The sequence below is a fragment of the Sesamum indicum genome, linkage group LG9 (assembly GCF_000512975.1).
Source record: "Sesamum indicum cultivar Zhongzhi No. 13 linkage group LG9, S_indicum_v1.0, whole genome shotgun sequence".
NCBI classification, from domain to species: Eukaryota; Viridiplantae; Streptophyta; class Magnoliopsida; order Lamiales; family Pedaliaceae; genus Sesamum; species Sesamum indicum.
In genome coordinates, this window is record NC_026153.1 from 194,365 (window position 1) to 216,639 (window position 22,275).

At 33.0% G+C, this 22,275-nt stretch overlaps 3 protein-coding genes across 5 annotated transcripts; 2 read left to right on the forward strand and 1 right to left on the reverse strand.

The window, feature by feature from the left end:
- LOC105169955 lies at positions 2,613 to 10,053 on the forward strand. Of its 3 annotated transcripts, none has more exons than XM_011090504.2 (9): positions 2,613 to 2,717; positions 3,247 to 4,214; positions 4,352 to 4,470; positions 5,081 to 6,052; positions 6,149 to 6,452; positions 7,037 to 7,202; positions 7,441 to 7,552; positions 9,292 to 9,504; positions 9,560 to 10,053. In XM_011090504.2, exons 2-8 carry the CDS (start codon positions 3,426 to 3,428, stop codon positions 9,407 to 9,409), a joined length of 2,580 nt encoding a protein of 859 aa, XP_011088806.1. In that variant the 5' UTR covers positions 2,613 to 2,717; positions 3,247 to 3,425; the 3' UTR covers positions 9,410 to 9,504; positions 9,560 to 10,053. The 3 variants fall into 3 exon arrangements, with proteins under 3 accessions (XP_011088806.1, XP_011088805.1, XP_011088807.1); XM_011090503.2 differs by having other exon boundaries at positions 9,578 to 10,053; XM_011090505.2 differs by lacking the exons at positions 9,292 to 9,504; positions 9,560 to 10,053 and adding an exon at positions 8,292 to 8,797.
- LOC105169956 (RING-H2 finger protein ATL57) lies at positions 12,506 to 13,246 on the reverse strand. Its single transcript, XM_011090506.2, has one exon. It carries the CDS (start codon positions 13,244 to 13,246, stop codon positions 12,506 to 12,508), a length of 741 nt encoding a protein of 246 aa, XP_011088808.1.
- LOC105169957 (serine carboxypeptidase-like 51) lies at positions 17,959 to 22,116 on the forward strand. Its single transcript, XM_011090508.2, has 13 exons — positions 17,959 to 18,311; positions 18,416 to 18,510; positions 18,593 to 18,700; positions 18,880 to 19,120; positions 19,331 to 19,374; positions 19,494 to 19,561; positions 19,649 to 19,754; positions 19,843 to 20,042; positions 20,117 to 20,186; positions 20,299 to 20,349; positions 20,451 to 20,503; positions 20,677 to 20,809; positions 21,844 to 22,116. Exons 1-13 carry the CDS (start codon positions 18,179 to 18,181, stop codon positions 21,916 to 21,918), a joined length of 1,377 nt encoding a protein of 458 aa, XP_011088810.1. The 5' UTR covers positions 17,959 to 18,178; the 3' UTR covers positions 21,919 to 22,116.

The following is a 22,275-nucleotide window of genomic DNA, read 5'->3' on the forward strand; positions in this document are numbered from 1 at the left end:
TATATGAAAAGACGTAATAAAATAAAAATGTATCTAACTTAGGATACTCCGTGACCACTTTTTATACCAAAAAATATGATATTGTGTTATAGTTATTTTTTTTTGGAGGAGGGTAAATTACAAAGTACTCATACGAAGTTTGTCATAATTACAAATACTCTATTATTATTTAAAAAATTATAAATATATTTCAGAAATTAATGATCATTTAAAAATTTCCTTTATAATAGATTATTACGAGAGGATAAAATTAGCCCATTTGAAAAATCTAAAGTACTTTTATTTAAAGTTCTTGTAACATGTATCTAAAGATACATTTATTCAAATATAAAATTTTTATATATACATATTTATGATGTAAATTTCATTTTAAAAAAAGGGTATATAATTTAATATTTACCTTAAAATATAAAAAATAAAATAAAAAAGTAAATGAATTTATATTGTTTTGGAAGAGTGGAGTGGTTGAACCTGAATTCCTGAAATAGACCGGCCTCCATGTGGAAGCAGCTTCCTTTGCCCCTAATCCCGCAAAGTGTGAAAAAGGGGCATAAAAGAACAACAAGAAAGCCAAAAATCACTGTAAATCTTCCCCCACAATTTTAGGTCAAAAGAACAGAAAAGTGTTGGATCAAGTACAAAAGAGTGCAATTCATTTATTAAATTAGCCATTATTTGAAAATAATAATGAATTAATTTCTCTTAATGTTCGAATAGAAGATGAATAAAGATACTTTAATCGATCACTTGATCTCAGGTCAATTAGTCGATCTTGAGATGTATTTGCGCTCATAAATTTTAAAAATAAAAATATTAAATATATTCCAATTATAACGTTCTAATGTACATCTAGAGCGTGAAATATGGCTAGAAATAAGTACTTGATATTATATATATATAATACTTGATATTTGGAGTCATGTATTTATAGAATCGATCAAATTATAATTTGAAATGGATCGTTGATGCAAAAAAAAGAAAGAAAGAATATCCATTCTACATGTTTTATTTATTTTTTGGATAATTATACTCCTCTTTTATGAGATTTGGTGTAATTATACTTCAACTTCCTATGATTCGAAAAATTGCATTTAATACATATGTGGTTTGAGAAATTACAAATTTTGTGAATTTTGACTAACGGAAGGACTTATTTATCAGAATAAAACAACTCCAGTGGTGTTAGATGTAATTTTGCAAACTATATAAAAAATTTACGTATAATTATACAAATTTTATTAGATAGAAGTATAATTATTTTTTTAGTCCATACAAAAGAAAAAAAAAAGAAAGAATTATTTGAGAAAGATATTTGAGCGACTTGGTTGATTGGTGGAGAAGAGGAATTGGCAAGAGAGAAGAGAAGGTGGGGCTCGTGGGATAATTGACTGTTATTATGCTTCTCAGTCCCACGTTCGCCACGTGGGCGTGTGATGTTTCTTCTACACAATAATTAATTGTAATTAGAGAAACAAATTAAGAAAAAAAGGAAAAAGAAGAACAGCAAAGTCATGTAACATTTGGATGATTGATTAAAAATAAATGAGAATTGATTAAATATTTATAAATTTTAATGGGATTTTAACATAAGATTTGAAAAATAAATCAATAAATATTACTGGTTAAGAAATTATGATGATGGCTTATTGATTCTAAAGTAACTTGTAAGTGATTTAGTGAATTACAGTGTCATAAATTTGGATTCCTTCTATAAAGATGTCTCAAAAATTTGCTAGTTACATTATTGTTTGGTTGTTTGATGATTGTCGATTACAGTTAAATATACTCAATTTTTAATAGTCGTAAATGGATTTATTAAATATTTATATTGATTGTTTAAATATTTAATATGCTTGTGGCTGAACACGAAAGTTCAAATATGAAATAGTGGGAGTAAGATGGAATGTCGTTAAGTTGCCCATCAATTTTTCTGCCAGACAATAATTCAAATATTTATGATGTTAATTCGTAAATATCTTAAACAGTATTGTAGAAGCTAATAGTCTTAAGAAATTAAGTCATTTGAATTATTGAAAAATTGGACCGCAAGATTATTTTTTAAAAATGTAAATAAGGTGTGATAGGAAAATGAAAACATCGAAGAATTTAATTGTAATGTGAGATCTATTATTTTAACTCGACATAATTCATTTGTTTGATATTTTTAATATGATCCATATAAAAAATGGCATAAAATTCAAATTAAAATTAAAAAATAATAAAAAATAAAAAAGATCCAAATCCAGACATCTCTAGAACCAGAAATTTCATAATGACAAAGACAAGTGTATTCCAAACCGCACATATTTTTGTCTTGCAATCCACACTCCACACAATTAGCAAGAAAAGTCACTACCACAATCACAATTCTATGCTTCTTACCGTTAAATACAAGAAATATAGGGGTAGATTTGCAATTTCGTGAAAAGGAAAGGACTGCGACACGCGGCCTTCGCCCGTTAGTCAAAGAGATCTTGTTTTACGGGTACAGGGAAAAATAGACGTTAGAGTTACGGCCAAATTTCCGAGAGGTTAAATTAAACGTTGCCGCTGACTTGTCTCTTCCACCTTTACCCCCCCCCCCTTTTTTTTTTTTTTTTTTTTTTTTTTTATTATTGGTGCATTGAATGTGAAGAGCGGAGATATGTAATTAAATGTAAAGAGCGGTGATGTGTAATTGAATGTGAAGAATTGTGCGGCGTGATAGTTGCAACAAGGTAGTATTGTATTTATCTTTTTGTTTCCCTTTTATTTGGTCAATTATATGGTGTTTTTTTTTTGTTTTTCTCGATGATTATTGTTGTTATATTTTTGTTAAATTTATGCGCGACTATATGGATTTGATTTTTTGATGTGTTGTGCATTGGTTTGATATGGATTTTGGCGGAACAAAGAATATTTTCTGAAGGGAATGAATTAGTTGTTTTTTTCCACAGTTTTTCCTTACATTTGGATTCGTTTCTTGTTTCAGTTTCAAAGTGTTGGCAAATTTGAATTTTGGCAGTTGCTTTTGTTTCCCTTTTCTTTTTGGGTGAGTTGTCATTAGTCAGGTACAAGATGGATCTGCAAGTTGCAACCCTTTTCCTTTTTCTTTTTTAAATCTTTAATTTTGTAAGCATCTTGGCTTATATTCTTTTTCCCCTTAGGAAGGGTTGTATGAAGGATACATATTTCTAGAATCTAACATGAATCGATTTGACTTTTGTGCTTGAATGTTAGCAATAACAATTTTCAAGATTTTTGCAGGTATTATTGGATTACGTGAGTTGACTTTGAAGTGCCAGTATGAGGCTGATGACGAATTATGGGTACAACGATGTGAAGTAGTTTCTTGCAAATACTCGGTGTTTCTGAGTAAATTTTGTTCCAGAAAACCGTCGAGATTGTGTACCTTGCTTCTTGTTTAATGTGATAAAATTTTGAAAATGGCCGTTGCGGGTTTGCATAATGTATCTGCTTTTGGTCCTTCTTTCTTTGGGGAGTCACAATCTCCAGTGTCGACTCAGTGGGGTGATGAACAAGGCAGGCCTAGCACCCGGGCATCCTCTCTCTTACAAATGTGGCGGGAGCTTGAGGGTGACCATGTGGTGAACCATTCTCGCAGGTTGAGGCGAAATAGAAATGGTCCTGATTCTGAGTGCTTAAGTAGTTCCATGTCGGTGGGACAAGGAAGCGATAATGGGCATGATGTCTCTGAAGATGCAGATGAAACTGAGAATCAAGGTGCCACAGGTTCTGAGATGGAGCATGAGGATAATAACAGTATAATATCTGAACAATCTAGTGACTTGGGAGAAACTGAAAGGGAAAGGGTTAGACAAATTTTTCGAGAATGGATGAACAGTGGTGCAATGAGTCATTCATCTAACGGATTCCATCTAAACAATCGATCGGGGCCACAATGGCTTGGCGAGAATGAGTGTGGAAGGGTGAGAGTTATTAGAGAATGGGTACAAACGAATGCCCAGCAGAGAAACAATCAGGAATCGCATAGTGGTGGTGTTGAAGAAGCTGGTTCTCAGATTGAGCAGGTGTGTGATGGATTGATTACCACTCATGCTCAGATTGGTGCACGAAGACCCATTCGAAGATTATGTGGTAGACAGACTCTTCTTGATCTTCTCCAGAGGGCTCAATCTGAGAGGAAAACAGAACTTCACTGTTTGTTGGAGCAGAGGCCAGTATCAGATTTCGCCCATCGCAATCGCATTCAGGTTATAATTCATTATTTAATGCATTTCAGTAGTACACATTCTTTCAACTCCTTTTTGGGAGATAGATGTGTCACATGGGTGGTTTGGGTCATCACTTTTGTAAAACACGTATAGCTAATTATAATACCATCTTGTAGGCTCTCCTCAGAGGTAGGTTCTTAAGAAATGAAAGATTGACCCCAGACAAGAGACCATCTTCTGTGGCTGCAACTGAACTAGGTCTGCTAAGGCAAAGGCATACAGTTTCTGGACTCAGGTGATCTTATGCTATATGTTCATGATATTCAGCTCCCAACACAAAGTGAAAGTCTCTGCATATTTCTTTTGTTTTTTCTTGAGGTCTGCTATGTTTGCTCAGCATTTTTCCCTTCTGAGGTGATCACCATTTACAAACTCGTATTTTCTATACTCCTTATGCACTTACATGCTCAGAGTTTGAGTTATATATGCATGCTTGGATTTAAGGATAACAGTTTAAGATAATATGCGGCGTGAGTGGGGAGGCTAATATTGTAGAAGGGGCTAGAAGTTGTAACTAACAATAATGTCTGTTTGGCTTATTAGCCATAAATATCTGAAGACTCTGCTAGTTTCCTTGTTGGAAAATATCAACTGGATTAGTGCTTGTATATTAGGATTGTAATTTATATTTGAATGGTAAGTGCTTTATGATACATCTCTAGCACTCCGCTTAAATTTTAAACTGATCGTCTTTATTGTAATGAAGCTCATGCCTCAACTTATTTTGTTATTTCTGTTGGCTTTAACTGAATTTACCTCTTGAAGTGTTAAGATATTTGCTAGCTAATCTTTTACTTTCCTTATTTTTGTTACTGAACTAATGGCTTCATGATATGGCAATACAGAGAAGGATTCCTCTCCAAATTGGATAATTCTGCTTCAACTTCAGCCAATAGCACTGAGTTGGACTCCTCTTTCAGTGATGAAAATAATGGTGAATCAGAGTCCACATGCATGGAAAGGGAGGTGGCAGGAATTCATACAACACCTGACTCAGAAGGTGCTGTAGATAGAAACAGGAGTCAGCGGGAACTTGTAACGCAAGCAACTGAATTAGGAAATCCTGTTTTGCACAATGATAGAAATGAGCAAGAAGTGTCTATGGATAATGAGGGAAACGAACAAGAAGTGTCTATGAACATTGAGAGACACCAGCAAGAAATGTCTCTGGATGTTGAAAGTGCTGATAGCAGACAAGAGCTGACTTTGAACAGGGAGGCAACTGAACAAGAAGCATCCGCTGATTCGGAGTATGCCGGTAGTGGACATGGTGAAGAGATCAATGCCACTACCAATGAATTGCCATTAGAAACCGAGGATGCAAATTACAGTGGACCACATGAAATACTTGATGAACATTATGAACCAAGAAATGGTGCAAGTTATGTTCATGACTTAGCTGGTCATTCCGCTGACTTGGGCAGAAACACAAATGAACAATTTGAGGGGCAAGATGCTTCAGCACGAGTGAACGAGTTCCAAGAGTCAGTACCGGAGTTTGAAGTGAGCACCTGGCAACAGGTAACTAATGTTGCATTCACAGAATGGGTGGATGATAGCAGAGAAGAAACGGCTAGAAGTTGGCAGGAAAGCTCGGCTAATCAATGGCTACAGGGAACATCTGATAATGCTGTGGAGCAAGATCAGATGCAAGAATCACATGAAGACTGGCCAAGCCACGATTTGCAAGAAGCTATTGATAGTTGGCTAGATATGCCTTCTGGAGAGGTTGGTACATCCGTTAGAAGGATGCCCACATTTTATTTCCCTGATGATGATAATGATCACAGTATGGAACTTAGGGAGCTTTTCAGCCGGTATGCAATCTCATAACAGTTGACTCAAGTAATTTCCTGCACCAAATTCATGACTTTCTTGCACACCCTGTATTTAACTTTTGTTTTCTGATGTAGGAGACGCGTCTCTAGCCTTCTTCGAAGTGGTTTCCGGGAGAGCCTAGACCAGGTGCTACAATCTCATGTGGAACGGCAAGGTCATGCTTCTGGTGGGTGGGAACTGGATGATGCATCTTCTTCTCCTAGCCTAGTTGAGGAAGACCAGGGACAGCAAAATGGTAGAGCTTTGGCTCTATCTGCTGATAGAAATCCATTTGCTCCTAGTTCCAGCCTTGTCACTGCATCTCAGCCACTTTGGGGTGATGAGGAGTTGCAGGGTCCAAATTTGGGACACAACAACCTTAGCCAGCAGTTGGGGACGGTAATCCCAAATATCCTTTGACTTCTTCTATTTCCATTTAATGTGACACCCAACTTTATTCTTATGTAATTTTGTACTTTGAAATCTTAAATTGCTTCGGTTTTAAGTATTGCCAAACCAAAATTTCTTGTTGACTTATCCAAGAGACTTGTTTAAACAGTATACATGTTTAAGGACGAGGCTTTGGAATCCATCTAACATCACGCAAATATGCTGAAGAACTTACCAGAAATCAGAAGAAGAATCCTCCTTAATTGCCTGAAACTTTCAGGAACATGCCCACTTTTTCTGGACTCGATTCATCAACTCCCCAACGATCCCTACTTCAAAATGCGTGTTCTTTCGAAATTGAGGGATCTATAAGATGTTCTCATGTAAAGCGATAGTTTTTCAAAATTTAATATCCTTTTATTGTACTTCAGTGCTTCTGGCCATAAACTTCGTTCTTTTCCTTGTGTAAAAATTGAAGTTATAAATTTCAGTTCCCATCACATCTTCGGTTGTTCATTTGTTAAATTGCAATTTAGGCTCCTTAAATTTAACTTATCACCAATTCACCAACAAATTCTGCTTATGTATATTAGGAGTGGGAGGTAATCAATGAGTTGAGGATTGACATGGCTAGGCTTCAGCAAAGGATGAACAACATGCAAAGTATGCTGGAAGCATGCATGGATATGCAAATAGAATTGCAGCGTTCAGTGCGGCAAGAGGTTTCTGCAGCTTTAAATCGGTCAATCTTAACAAGAGGTGAATTTCCAACTGGATATTATTTGAAGTTCATAAACCTGTGCATTTTTTAGGGTTGTATTGGAACTTTTGTTTTTCTATATGATATATATCTCATTTTCTTCTTTCCAGGCTTAGAGAGGAAATCATTTTCTTTCTGAAATTAAAATCCTGCTTCTTTCCTGGTGCATCTTTGTGCCCATATAGTGCTTTTCTTTTCTCTCATTGATTTTGACTTGACCCTCACTGATGCTATCAGATACAGATGCATCCAAGAGGAATACACTTTGTGATGAATCTCCATGGGATCATGTAAGGAGAGGGATTTGCTGCTTGTGTTGTGATAACAAGATTGATTCCTTGTTGTACAGGTAATTAATGTGCCTATCTCTATAGATACTGAGAGAAAAAACTATGGATAACTGTTATATAGACACTTTCTAAGCTTTGTGCAATAAGAATACATACCTTCTTTTTCAATCATTATACCAGTATCACTGATGGCGTCTTAGAGGGTAATGAATTTAGGAAAATAACCTTTTTATCTCTCCATGTTAGTCATCTGAAAAATAAAAGGCCAAAGTACGTTGAAAGTTAAAATAACCAAATCTCTCACCCTGTGTTGGCTGGCCTCTGGAAATTACATCAAACCAAAACAAAGTTCTAAGTAACATGTTAAATTAAAACTCTCAGTTACCACTAGTATTTTTGTGTTCAGGCATTCATATAGTGAATATAGATCTAGAGGTGTGTAATGCACATAGATCTGCTTACTGATAATAAGTAAATCAACTAGTCTCTGAAAGATTGAAAATAAGAATTAGATGAGGATTATCTCTTTTTCTCTGAGCAGTCATATACTCCTCCAGTCCCATTATTAAGTTTGACGAGTTTTAAAATTGAAGGGAGTTTGAAAATGAGTTATCCCTCAAAATTAGTGATCATAAGTTTATAAGTGAGAAGTTGTTTTTCCTTTTTAGGAAATGAGCTGGATTTTAGGATGTTCAAGAAGGAAATAGGACCAGAAATAGGAGAGGGGAGCATAAAGTATTATGTATACATTCTCCTTTTTTTCCCTTTGGCCTTGGCTCATTTCATCTTTTCTTGTAGACCTTTCTTCTTCCTAACCTCTGAGATCACCTTGCTGCCGCCTTACACCGCAACTCCAGTTCTACCTCAATCCCCAGCAAATCCATAGGCTGATCAATTGGAATGAAAAGCTTGGCTACGCTTTAATTGTGAGTGGTAAATGAGACAGGAAGTAGGGATGGGTGATGATGGTTTACCAAGTGTGGTGACATGCTTATGAGATTTGAACACATGTAAAATGAGGGTCTTGAGGCATTGACTGAGATGGCTGAAGGCAGAAGAAAACATGAAATAGGGGAGAACAATGATGGAGGCTTGTGGTTTTAGGTTTTTTGGATGGGGCAGCTGAGGCGAAGGTTTTCAAGTGTGTAACAGAAGGTGGAAGAAAAAAGAAAAGAAATATATATATATATATTTATAATATACACATTTATGTGGATATATATATATATATATTTATAAATCCTATAGTAAAATAAGGAATAAATCAAAGAAGAAAATTAGACAAAAGAAAAAAACTAATAATGAAATATATCAGATTTTAAACGCAGAGCAAATCAACGAGAATAAAATGTTAATTTGATCCCAAAAATTGGTAAAACTAATGACCAGAGCATCACATGCCTTTTCAATTATGATAAAATCAGAATTTTTTAGCAGAAGTTGATTGTTGGAGATCTGTAAGGAAACATGTCTTTAGAGGTTATCAATGTATATAGTAGGGATATCTGTCCAAAAGATTAAAGGTGCCTATAACATGTGCAACACCATAGAACAAGGAATGTATATTATTGGAGGTGCCCCACCAATGGCCTCATAAGCTAGGAAGTGATTTTTACCATCGCAGCATATAGATAATCTATACTGGGGCCTGAATTTCTTGAAAACACTCTTTACTTTTAATATGGATGTTTCTAAGTTTGTTAATCATGCAACTATTCTTGTCATGATGCATAAGCGTTAAACTTGATTATACTCTATCTACATAAAATGAAGACCACCACCTTCTCACTCGATGCAGATGTGGGCACATGTGCACCTGTTCCAAGTGTGCTGAAAAATTGGTCCAGGGTACAAGGAAGTGTCCAATGTGCCAGGCCCCGGTAGTCGAGGCCGTCCGAGCTTATTTTACCCATTAGTAGAAAAAGAACAAATAGCATATAGAGTAACAATGATGAGAGATGAAATAAGAAGCTTGCTTTCTGATAAGTAGCTCTGTTTCCCCTTCCGCCAGGTAATTAATCTCTTTAGCTTTTACACATATTTCCATCATTCTATTCCGTAAAAAGAATGTTTTCTTTCCACAGGCGGGGCACCTCTGTTATTGTTAAGACGGATAAGCATAAGTTATGTGCGTCCACTTGCATCTTAATTATCTGCAGTCAATTTTCCCCTCAACCAGCAGAAAGCATTACTTACCACAGCAATTTGAGTTAACCAAATTACTGATTTATCTGACTGGAAAGTCATTGGTTATTAGTGATGGCTTTATTGTGAATAAAGAGATTTTGAGATAGCAGAAGGCTTCTTGAAGTTTAAGCTGCCGTGATTTGTGCATTGGTGTGTGCATATACACTCTTACAAAGCTTGACTAGTAATGTAAATGGAGATGGATCTGTACTCTTACATACACAAGTGAAGTATTGTGCCGATATGATGAAAAGTTATGGCAAATGCTGCTTGCAATATTTGTTAAAACAGTACTCTTGTTTGAGGCTTGAACTTGGAAATACTTATTGTGGGGGACTACTTCAAGATTTACTATATGGGTTTATGAAATCAATTTAGAGGGTTATATAAAACACGACGATGTTAATATTTCACTTTATGATAGATATTGGTTCCAAGAAAATCAGACTATTTGGGAGAACCAGGTCTGATGAAACAATACGTGTTATGGAATTGATTAGTAATATTGCATAAGTTTATTCGCATTGGATAAAGTTTGTATATGTACTCGTACAGAAAATGTTGGTTGTGTGAAAACAACAGGAGTTAGCAAATCAACAGTCAGTTTAGGGTCACATGAATGAGTCGTCCGGAGTTCGTACAAGAGTTGGCTTTGATGTCGGCCAACTTTAATTGATTATTTTTGCAGCCGGTTAGATGATAGGGCGGCAGCTCGTAAGGTTTTGATTGTTCTCCCTAATTTGGTCGATTGTTTTGAAATGTTAATGAACAAAACTTTAGATAGTACTTTTTGTTTCATATTACGTAGATCGGGATAGAGTAAAAATGGAATCGACATTCTCAAACCCATTGGTATGATTTTGATTTCAACATGGTATTAGTTATTTTCAACATATTGGTAATGAAATTTTTTTTCTTTTTTTTACCACTTATATTAGTTTTAATATTTAGTGTTCATTGTTATTAAATTTAAGTGCATTTTTTTCTGGTACTGAGTACTAATTGTGTATGCATGGTAATCAGAAAGTGATATCAGTTTGATTGTTTCTATTAATTTATAAACAATTTTGAAAAGTCTAATGTTATACAATAAAATTCAACATATTCAATAAAATATGAATTTAAGTAATTTTTGAAAAAAAAATACTAAAAGACAAATTTGTCATAAAGATAATTTTATTTCATTATTAATTATTATTTTCTAGTTATGAATTATGTGGATAAAATCAACTAAGAAATAATATAATTTTATTACCTTGTAATTTTTTGTGTATATTATTTCAATTAATGTAATTCCTACGTACCGACCATGGCATTATTGTTACTAACTTAAAGTATTCTTTTTTGCTTAAAACATATAAAAAAAAGTAATTGAAAGATATTCTCGAGACGTGTGAATATAACTTTTGGTAAAGTGTCCATAACATAAAACTTACAAGAAACTTTTGCATTCTTCTTCACTAAATAAAGTGTATATATATATATATATATATATATTGCCTTTGGTCTTTAATTTCGTTAAACATGTTATTATATTTAATATATATTATGTGCATATTTTTTAAACAAAATAAAAAATATAATTTTTATGTAGACAGTATGCATATATTAAATGCAACGAGAAATGGGGGTGAGGTTTTGTGAAGCTTAAATTGTGATCTAAGCACGTGATTTACATTTGTCAATCAACAAAAATTTGGTTGAAGTGTCTATTCTTTGAGAAAGTAATTGAAGTCTGAGTCATCACTTCAATTATCAATTCCTAACAATTCACCTCACAACCCAAATATAAAAAGAAAGGTGCAAGAAATGGGGCATGTGGCTAACCATCTTTTAATTCAGTGATTAAGATTAATATCCTATAAATTAGTTCTAAATCATAAATTTGAATTTTATTAGACACGAGCATGTGTTTTTTTTAATATGAGTTTATTGATGCAAATAGACCATAAATCACAAAATATAAATGGAAGTATCCTTTTATATATAAAATCAATTATAAAATGTGAAATCAAACATCATAATAATATTTTTTAAAATCAATTATGTGAATATCGAGCCAAAATTGGACCTTACTGTAAAAATAGTCCACGAGAAACATATAATCACTTGGGTTTTCTTTTTATTTTTCCAAAGGAATTTCTTCCCTATTAAATAAAGTTTTGATAGAGGAGCTAGTTGCATTTTAATGATATATATATATAACAAAATTACATGGGTTGTTTTCTTCAACAAAAAAGTTTATCCATTATAAAAAATAATAATAAAATTCTGAATAAGAAATTCATCTGGCTATTAATTTATTGGGGCGTAGCACAAGTTGTAGCAGAATGGACCATGTCTGAGTAGAGACAAACTCACTCAAAATTGAGTGATATATAGTTTTCTTGTAATACTTTTTATTTTTATTTTTTTCTGAAACAATTATTATATTGAGTTTTGGTAATACAGAGGATACTGAATCAACACTATCAAATGAGGATATATCATTATCAATTTTATTTAAAACAATGATAGTAATTTTTTTTATTTATATCAAATTTGATATTGAGCTTGTTTCGTAATTTCCTGTTTTATATTATAAGAAAAAAATTTATATATAATACATGTGTTCCAGTCATTTACTAGCAATAGGTACTATTGGATAATTAAATTTTAAATTATATATTTTATTTGAACAGAAAAATTTTATGCCTAATAAAAAATAATAATAATAAATATTAATCAATTGAAAATTATGATTTTAAAAGACAGAATTGTTGTCTGACTTTTTCCCAAGACAAGAAAAAGAAAAGGCTGGAATAACACATAACTGTGTGTCAGAGTCAGAGACTTGTGCTTCTCTGCAACAACACCGCCTCCTTATGAACCAGGCTAGAGCCACTGCACGTCCTCCTCACTTCCCCCGACCTCTCGTCCCTCCACGCGTCTCCATCCTCCACCCTCCATCTCTCACCCATATCCCTCCCATTCTTATCATGCGTCACATCCAAACAAACCTCCTCCTCAACTCTCTCGAACAGCTCGGCTGACCGACACAGCGGGCAGGTCACGTGCGTCGACAGCCACGTATCAATGCAGCCAGGATGGAACACGTGACCGCAATAAGGGATCAGCTTCACCGTCTCTCTCTCCCTCAACTCGCTCAAGCAGATTGTGCAGTCGTCGATCATCGGGTGCTTCGCCGCCTTGCCGTAGGCCACCAGGGGGAGAGAGTTCACGGCGGAACTGTCGAGGCCGCCTTTCTGGTTGGGTGGTGGAGTACGGTTGCGGGAGGCGGATGAGGGAGTCCCTGTGTCCTCCGAGGCTGATGAAGATAAGCGGCGGATGTAGACAGAGAAGAAGGCTAGGAAGAAGAGGGCGGTAAGGAGGACGAGGAGTGTCAGGACCATGGAGGAGCCGAAGGGTAGGTTGGGGTTGAAGGGGCGGGGGGCGGTGGTGGCGTTTGAGGGCTGGAAGACGGGGTCGATGGCGGCGGAGAGGGAGGTTCCGGGAGCGGCGTCGAAGTTGTTGAGGTCTGCTGATTGGAGGAGTCTTCTGGAGATTGGAATTGAGGTGGGATTCATCTTCTTCGACTTCAAGCTGCAGAGATGAAGTGTAGGCAGCGAAGAGAGAGGTTTCAACTGTCGTAGGTAGTACCGTGAAATCTGTGTGTGACTGTGCTGTGTGTTTGAGTGTGTGAATGTTTATACATATATATCTATATATATGTATATATATGGAGAGAGAAAGACAAAAACGAAATACTACACAACGGCTGAGGGACAGAATTAATATGTATATATGTGTGTGTGTGTGTGTCTGTGTTGGTGTTCTGAGGGTTTATGGAAAGATAGTAAGTAATATAATTAATAAAATTATTTGGAAGATGATAAATGTATGATTAGAAATTCAGCATATATATATCCCACAATTCATTATATATTCAATCCATCTTTTTATCATAATATTACTTTCATATTTTTTACTAATTAATATATAGATATTATCAAATAATTCTTTAATAACTAAAAACGATTTAATCAATAAATAAAAGTTATACTGCGATATTATACCAATTCTGCTTATATTAATTTCTTGTAAAAAAGATCACATGAAATTTTATAAAGTGGGTATTGAAATTATGATTTGTCAATTAAAATCAAAGGATGGATGCGGTTTGAAATGATTTCTTGATTTTAAGTTCCTCTTTTTCATACTTATTAATTACTAAGTTTTTAAAAGTAAATTTAAGATCATGATTTTAAGTTATACCGAAGATGTGATTGATTATTTATTTAAATTTATTGTGATTACAAATAAAAAGACAACACAACACAATAAAACATGCTCTTTACACCCAAAAGCTAGCAAAACATAAATTTGAACTTCACTTGCGGTAAGCGTCAGATTTAGGGTTTTGTTTTTTTGAAGACACCGGGCAGCGGTAGTGAGTTGACAATGCTGATGTGTTTAATTTATACACATCAATTTTACTACGTAAATAAATACACGTTATTTTAATCCACGCATCCATTGATTGTCGGATGAGTAAGCAAAGCCTCAAATATTTGTGGTCACGTGAGCCACATGTGAGGGTTCCGACAAAATTAGGGTTTTTTGGATTGAAATTACCACTTTTTTAAAAATACAATCCTAAAACACTATTCTTAATGAACCTGGACAAAAAATGCCATTATCCCTAAGTTAATGGAACAAAATTGTTTTTTTTCCATTGATTTATTAATACTAATATAATTATATATTCTCATTTTCTATTTTTTTTTTAAAAGTAGGTTTAAACTATGATTATTGTGTAAGGTTGGTTGCGGTTTCAATTTCATGCTAAACCATATATATATATATATATATCCACCAGAGATAAGGACAGCTGTACTTAATTAAATTAAGAGAGCTTGGAGACGGTTGGGTCCTCTCATGATAGGCTTTTTAGTGTGTGTGTGTGTGTGTTTTTTTCTGTCTTTTATGTTCATTTCACGACTTTGATTTATTAAATTCATCAATTGTAACAAAAGCCTCAAATTTAAAAAAAGTATGTAGGACAGATATTTTTTTTCCGACAACATTTATAAATTCCGATCACTGAAAAATTAAAAATGTAAAATTAAAAAATTACAGCGGGACTCATTTACTATCCTAAAAAAATAAATAACTAAAATACGGAACAAAAATTGCATTTAATCCTATTAATACTACAAAATAACTGAAGTGCAATTCTGCATTTCCAGTACGCAAAATTTTATTTGTTTAAAATGGAATCGTTTCAAGAATTGTGTTTATAATTTTTAGTTCGATTGTGGATTCAAGAATAGAGTTTGTCATTTTATGTGTTATGGACTTGGCTTTTGAAACACATAATTAGGGTTATGGTGACTAAGTTGGGAATGATGTTTGAATGAGTTTTCGTTAAATGAATTACTTCGTTACAATTAGATTCTTTTACTAGAGAAGTTAATTTTGTTCTTTTGGTTAGCATAATTATAGGAAGAAATGAAATTTACTTCATGTGACAAGAGAAATAAGTAAAAATATCCCCTATAAAAAATAAAATAGTAAATTATCCCATGCGTTTTGAAAAATGAAGCAAATTATCCCCGTAGCTAAACCATTGGTAGGATTTGATTTGCTTCATTTTTTGAACACGGGAATAATTTGCTAATTCTTTTTTCATAGAGGAATATTTGCTCATTTAACATATCATAGGAAAGGTAAATTACATTTAACCCAATAACTATACAATGAGTTAATCCTAGATTTTTTATTCAAAAAATAAACTACGAGTATGTTTCAAATTTTTTTTTTTTTTTTGACAAGAAATCTTACCATGATTTGAAAATAAGTGATAAAACCATATGACAAATAAAATATTTTTACACATACAAATGTGCTAAATTAATTAATTTTTACATGAAATATATACATTCCATTAACAAACGATGAGACAAATATTTTAATATAATTAAAATAATGAATGAGTTACAGGAAAAAGACAAATAATATTGTAATTGGTCAATTCTTGAAATAATATCCTATAAGTTGCATGACTATTTTTTAATTAATAAGTCACGCAATCAAGTTGGTGAAGGCACCTTACTTAATTAATTATGTACAATCTTAATGTTATTTTTTGGATAATTCAAATCTCCAAACAACCCTTGCAAAATCTGTTGTTCATAGACTTCAATTCAGTCCCACAGATTCAAGCCATTTGGTTAGAATAAGTCTATTAGGGATTCAGCTGAAAAGCATCATAAAATCTCATAATTTTATTTAACGTTAACAAATTATCATTTTTTAAATTAGGAATTTCAATGGGTTGGGATTAAATAACCCCAACCTGATCCAAAACTATTCTTTCAATAAAATTTTTATTATATATGTTTATACATATATGAAAAATATGTGTAGGTTTTATTTATATGTACATATAAGACATAAAAAGTAATACGGTTTGTAGTGTTAATGTAGGTTTTATTTATATTTACATATAAGAGATGTGTTAAATTTTTTTAATACTTTAAAAATTCTGTGTGCTGGATCTAACTTGTCGGGTCTCTGGACTGGAGTGGGCGAGTTTTGATGGTCCAACTTTGAGCTTTGACAAATTTAACACGCTTATATTCCTAATTAAAAATAGATCAATGCCCATATATTTGGTCATGAGTCTCAACATCACTAACTAAACTAGATTCAGTAAAGCTTATCCAAATATTAGTAAACAAATTCAAAACATGCATTAGAAATTCAATACTGCAAAATTAATACCTTCAATTAAGAAAAAAATTGAGATTACCACGTCTTTCTGGCCAGCCCGTAATATGATTCCTCAGGCCCATTGTTTTCCGACATCCCAAACTTGGGCCCATATTTTCCAAGAACTGCAACTTGTCCCAGTCTTTCCTTAAGCCCAAATATATCAAAATACCGACAACCTTTTAAAAATTGAGGAATTTTCGGACAAATGACGGGAATTTTGTTCTGAGCCCATTTAAGATTCTTGGACTAAATCAAATCAATGCACGATTAAATTTATGTTATATTCGATATTTTGTATATTTGGTGCAACAATAATCGTCTCACACTCGTATTTGAAAAATATGATATCAATCAATCATCTAATTACTTGATATACTTTATAATAAATGTACGATCTATCAAATCTCGAAAAAGTATATACTCTTCACTTTTTTCGTCCTAATTGAATCAAATCGTTTTCTCTTTCTCTCTCTCTTTTCCTTTGTGTTGGTTGACTAAGATTTCTGGTTACACTCAACTGTGTTAAGATTTCATAATCTTATAAATAAATATGAAATTATGAATTTAAATTTCATTGAATGTTTGGATATTAATTAAAATTTGTTAATGTATGATCTTAACTGAAATCTTTATGCAATTATATAACTAATAACACTTCTATAAAACGAAAAAAAAAACAAAAAATAACTGCCTTTGTTTTAGTAAAAAGGTGGGATTTTCTGAAAAAAATATATTTAGGACCAAAAGGAAAGGACTTTTGAGTCCTTTCCTCAACAGCAAAAGGGATAAAACCATATTCTCTGGCACGCATCTCCCCTCTACCTTTTGGCCCCACCCTAAATAACTATCCACTATAAAACAATATGATCTAAATATGGGTAAATTACATTCACGTCTTTTTAAGGATTTTATTTATAATTTTATAAGGTTAAGAAGTATTTGTATAATTGAACCTAATATTAAGAAAAATTATTTATTTTATCCTAATTTTAATTTTGTCACAAATATATAAGCAATTAACAACATATTTATACACAATAATAATATTAATTATTTATAGTCATTAATTATTTCGAGTGACAATTTTTTTATGCACAACTTATTTGGTCACTGTTGGTGATAACTTTTTGTAAGAGTAGGTCGCTTTTAAATTATAAAATTTATTATTATGATAAATATATATATATTTATATAAATTATTGACAATATTAAAATTATGATCATTTTGTTGGTGATATTGTGTTGTGTTTATTTATTTTTGTAGTAACTGTAAATAATTTGTACTTAAGAAAGCAGTGATAGATGTTGATAAACCACTGCACGTGTCATCCTACATATAGATATACAAAAACAAAATTGAATAAAATATTCTTTCAATTCCAAAAGAATACAACTTTTTTGGTAGACCAGTCAATTGTTTAGTGCTACAAATTCCGTGCACAACTGGGCACATGTATGTATAAACAAATATTTATTTGTTGAGTGAAAAAGTAAGGATCACATAATCTGCAAAGTCAAATTTGGTGCCAAACTTTTGATCTGCAGCTGCCCTATTTTTTTGGTTATTTCTGTTGGGGTCAGAGGCAAATTAAACACTCAAAAGGGAATGACCAGCTCCAATCATCATTATCATCATCGTCCCTTTATCTTTCTTTTTCTGTATATGCGTGTGTGTAGTTGTACTGAAAATTCCTACACATTCTGAATTTCTTTCTAAATTTGCAGAAATAAATCCTTAGAAAATGGTTAAGTCCCATGTTGTTGTTTCTCTTGTTGTCTGCGTTTTGTTTGTGTGTGAATTATCAGTAGTAGTGGAAGGTGGAAGAAGAGGGGGAGATGGATCAGAAGCCTGGGGTTATGTTGAAGTCAGGCCCAGTAAGCTACATTTCAAGAATTCATCTTCCACTGAATACGTACCTTCTCTTTCTGTGAATTCTCATATCTCTCCCTCTCTCATGTGTCTGTCTGTCTGAGAACAGAAGCCCACATGTTCTGGTGGTATTACACAAGTCCATACAGAACTCAAGATCCAAGAAAGCCATGGCCTGTCATCCTTTGGCTGCAGGGTGGACCTGTTAGTATTTCTTTCTCCACTGGATTTTCTTCTTCTTTTTTTCAGTGATCCATTTTCAGATGAATTATTGAATTTCAATTAGGGTGCTTCTGGAGTTGGGATTGGAAACTTTGAAGAAGTAGGGCCTTTGGATACATATCTGAAACCAAGAAACTCAACATGGTTGAGAATAGCTGATCTCCTGTTTGTGGTGAGATTACCATATATGTTATCAGCTTTACGATTATTGGCAAACGAGTCAAGGCCCTGGTTCTTGTAGTGTGTCTATAGGTTTATTATGGATGTCGGCCAGCGATAACCCTCCAACATTAATTAAAGTCACAAGTTGGGTATTTGTAGTGATTTATGTTGATGAATTATTTTGGTTAGGACAATCCAGTGGGGACTGGATACAGTTTTGTGGAGGACACAAAGTTGTTGGTGAAAAGTGATGATGAGGCAGCAGCTGATTTGACAACACTGTTGATTCAAGTTTTCAACAGAAATGAGAGGCTGCAGAGGAGCCCTCTTTACATAGTGGCAGAGTCTTATGGAGGGAAGTATGCTGTTACACTTGGATTGTCAGCTCTCAATGCAATACAAACTGGAAAATTGAAGCTCAAGCTTGGAGGTAAATATTCTAATCCTATTTCTTTATCATTTTTCCTTCATTATTAATCAACATATATTACCACAATTTTCATTAATCTTATTTCTTATTACTTGATGTGTTTGGAAATTAGCTAATTAGTTAATCAATTTGAAGAAAATTGAACTCATTTGCCTGAAATTTCGATAAGCATCCGTCTGATCAATTGGAGAAAAAATTGTTTGAACACAGGAATTGCACTGGGGGACACTTGGATATCACCAGAAGATTTTGTGGTATGAATTCTTGTTAATAAATTAATAAATGACCATCTTTTCGTACCTTTTCTTAGTTGTTGCTAATTCTGACAACTAATATACCTTCACTTTTGTAATGTTTTTACATGATTATTCAGTTTTCATGGGGTCCTCTCCTCAAAGATGTCTCCAGGCTGGACAAGAATGGCCTCATGAAATCAAACAGGTCCACATTTTTCAGTATTTTTCAGGTCAAACAAGAATATATATATATATATATATATATATGCTGATATACATATAATAAAAACAGTTTAGCAGAGCAAATAAAGCGGCAACTTGATGCCGGGAAATTTGTAGAGGCAACTGATTCATGGAGTGAGCTGGAAGATGTTATCAGTTCCAGCAGCAATTCGGTGGTAAATAATTATTATTACTAACTTGTTTAAATATTTGAATATTAGTATATATGATATGGATGAGGTGAGTATTTGAGAATGTTTCCAGGATTTCTACAATTTCCTGCTGGATTCAGGGATGGATCCTGTGTCATTGACAGCCTCTGAGCTTTCACAACAGATTGCTGTCAAACGCTACTCGAGATATTTGAATTCTTTGAGGTCTACTCCTGGTGGTGATGGTGATCTTGATTCCCTAATGAACGGTGAGATCAAGAAGAAGCTCAAGATTATACCAAGCAGCGTTCAGTGAGTTTTTTTTTCAGATATTCTTTCAATTCCATATAAGAATGAGGATTTGAATATTGACGTTGTTTTTGTAGGTGGGGAGGGCAATCAGATCTTGTTTTCAATGCCCTGCAAGCAGATTTCATGAGACCCAGGATCCAAGAGGTAAGAACGCTTACCCTTTTGTAAATAATTGCATGCTAAGTCCTTGAAATTTCCACATATTATTAGAAAGTTTAGAGTCATGATTCCATATCTTGTCCTCATCTTTTTGCAGGTTGATGAACTGCTAGCAAAAGGGGTCAATCTCACTATATATAGTGGTCAAGTAAGATTCATTTATCTATTTCAAAAATCATACAAATTTCATTTTTTTTTTTGTTAAATTTTGCTAAAATAGAAAGTAATATGGTTTAATTTTTGTTGCAGCTCGACGTCATTTGCTCGACCAAAGGAACTGAAGCTTGGGTGGAAAAGCTCAAGTAAGACTGTCGAAAACTAACAACTTTCATCACACTTTAGTAATACAGCAACATGCGATTAAGTGTCAATCATACACGTTTCTTTTAAAAATATAACTGTAAAATTGAACTACTCATCAATTTAAGAAATAACAAGTAATGGTTGATTGATTGGAAGTTTATAAATTGATCAGGTGGGATGGGCTGAGAAGTTTCTTGAGCATGGAGAGAAGAGCAATCTATTGTGGGGAAGAAAAGATCACAAAGGGCTTCACTAAATCCTACAGGAATTTACACTTCTACTGGATTCTTGGAGCTGGTCACTTTGTAAGTTCCCACTAACCGCAAATTAATATTATATTATTATTTATCATAATCAAATAAAAAATCAACACAAAAAATCTTAACCAAGGAGTTAGGAATGTGCTGTCATTTTCACCATTAATAAAAAGGCATCAATTTACTACAGTACTAAAAAAGATAAATGTGTTGCAGTGTGTGTCAGAGGTATGTGTTTCTGTTCTCTAAAGTGACCAACACTGTGCTGTCCTAATCATTATCTCCTTCTGTACTTTGTCAGACTACCATGTGTCCTAACTTAATTATTATAGGATAAAATTATTCTTTTTTTCAAATAAAATATGAAATTATAGCAATATCAGTTTTCTTTCCCTCTTGAAAACGAATACCTTCATTATAAAGAAATATTAGCTTTTTGTAGTGATTAATTGACATGCTTGAATTGAAAGTATAAATTTCTGATGGCCATAGCAAAATATTAATTATAGCTAAAAATTATAATAAATATTAGCTTATCTTATTTGATTTCATTTCAAAGATTTATTGTCAGTTCTGTACTATTTCAAATTTTAAAATCATGTATGATTGGATCTTTCTATGTAGAATTTGATCATAAATTTTTTAATTTATCACATGTTTCGGACAAGGAACTATTACAAAATACCTCCTTTTTTGTAATCAAATTTCACAAAACCCCAATTCAAACACATTTTCATGCCTTGATATACAAAGGAATTTACTACAAAAACATCGTAATTCAAACACAATTTTATTATTTCATGTCTTTTTTGTAAAAAAATATACATGTCATAAAACACACTAATTCAAACATATTTGATTAATCACACAAAATCAATCTAAAAAGGAAAAAATAAAAACTCACTTGAAAATGCTAAAAATGAAAAATTGAGAATAAAAGAAAGCACAAACAAAGCCTTTAATTTCTGTATTTGTTTTCTTTGAGCGTGATGGATAGGATTCAAATATCATAAAAACCCTATAAATTTATTTTTTCAGTAATTATATGTATTGTTAAGTGGATTTGTTTGATGTAATTTCAGGTACCTGTGGATCAGCCGTGTGTAGCATTGAGCATGATAGGTAGCACAACGCATTCTCCTATTGCTTCAAATTAGATCATTCCATTCATCATTTTTCACATAATTTGAGAGAGAATTAATATTGGAGAATTGAAAAGTTGGAGAGAATGTAAAATAGTATTGAGGGAGAAAAAGAATGAACGAAATTGTTCATTTTGAGACGATTTGCAACTATTCCCATTTTAATTTGTGAACATTCTTAATGTAAGCATTTTATTTTCACGCACAACTCAATCACTTTTGTTGGTATGTATGTATATATATAAGTAGTAAGTATGTAATTTATATTTAATATTTTAATAAATTAAATAATATATCAATTCCAACAAACAATTATGAAATAATTAAGTTATAGTGAATTCAAATAAAGTAGAACAGATATTTTAAATTGTG

Excerpts from the sequence above, each read along its gene's own strand:
- LOC105169956 (XM_011090506.2), bottom strand. The coding sequence starts at position 13,246 with ATGAATCCCACCTCAATTCCAATCTCCAGAAGACTCCTCCAATCAGCA.
- LOC105169955 (XM_011090504.2), top strand. The coding sequence starts at position 3,426 with ATGGCCGTTGCGGGTTTGCATAATGTATCTGCTTTTGGTCCTTCTTTC. Across the intron at positions 6,453-7,036 it reads TTAGCCAGCAGTTGGGGACG|GAGTGGGAGGTAATCAATGA; the intron begins GTAATCCCAAAT and ends TATGTATATTAG. Across the intron at positions 7,553-9,291 it reads ATTGATTCCTTGTTGTACAG|ATGTGGGCACATGTGCACCT; the intron begins GTAATTAATGTG and ends CACTCGATGCAG.
- LOC105169957 (XM_011090508.2), top strand. The coding sequence starts at position 18,179 with ATGGTTAAGTCCCATGTTGTTGTTTCTCTTGTTGTCTGCGTTTTGTTT. Across the intron at positions 18,511-18,592 it reads TTTGGCTGCAGGGTGGACCT|GGTGCTTCTGGAGTTGGGAT; the intron begins GTTAGTATTTCT and ends AATTTCAATTAG. Across the intron at positions 20,043-20,116 it reads ATTATACCAAGCAGCGTTCA|GTGGGGAGGGCAATCAGATC; the intron begins GTGAGTTTTTTT and ends TTGTTTTTGTAG.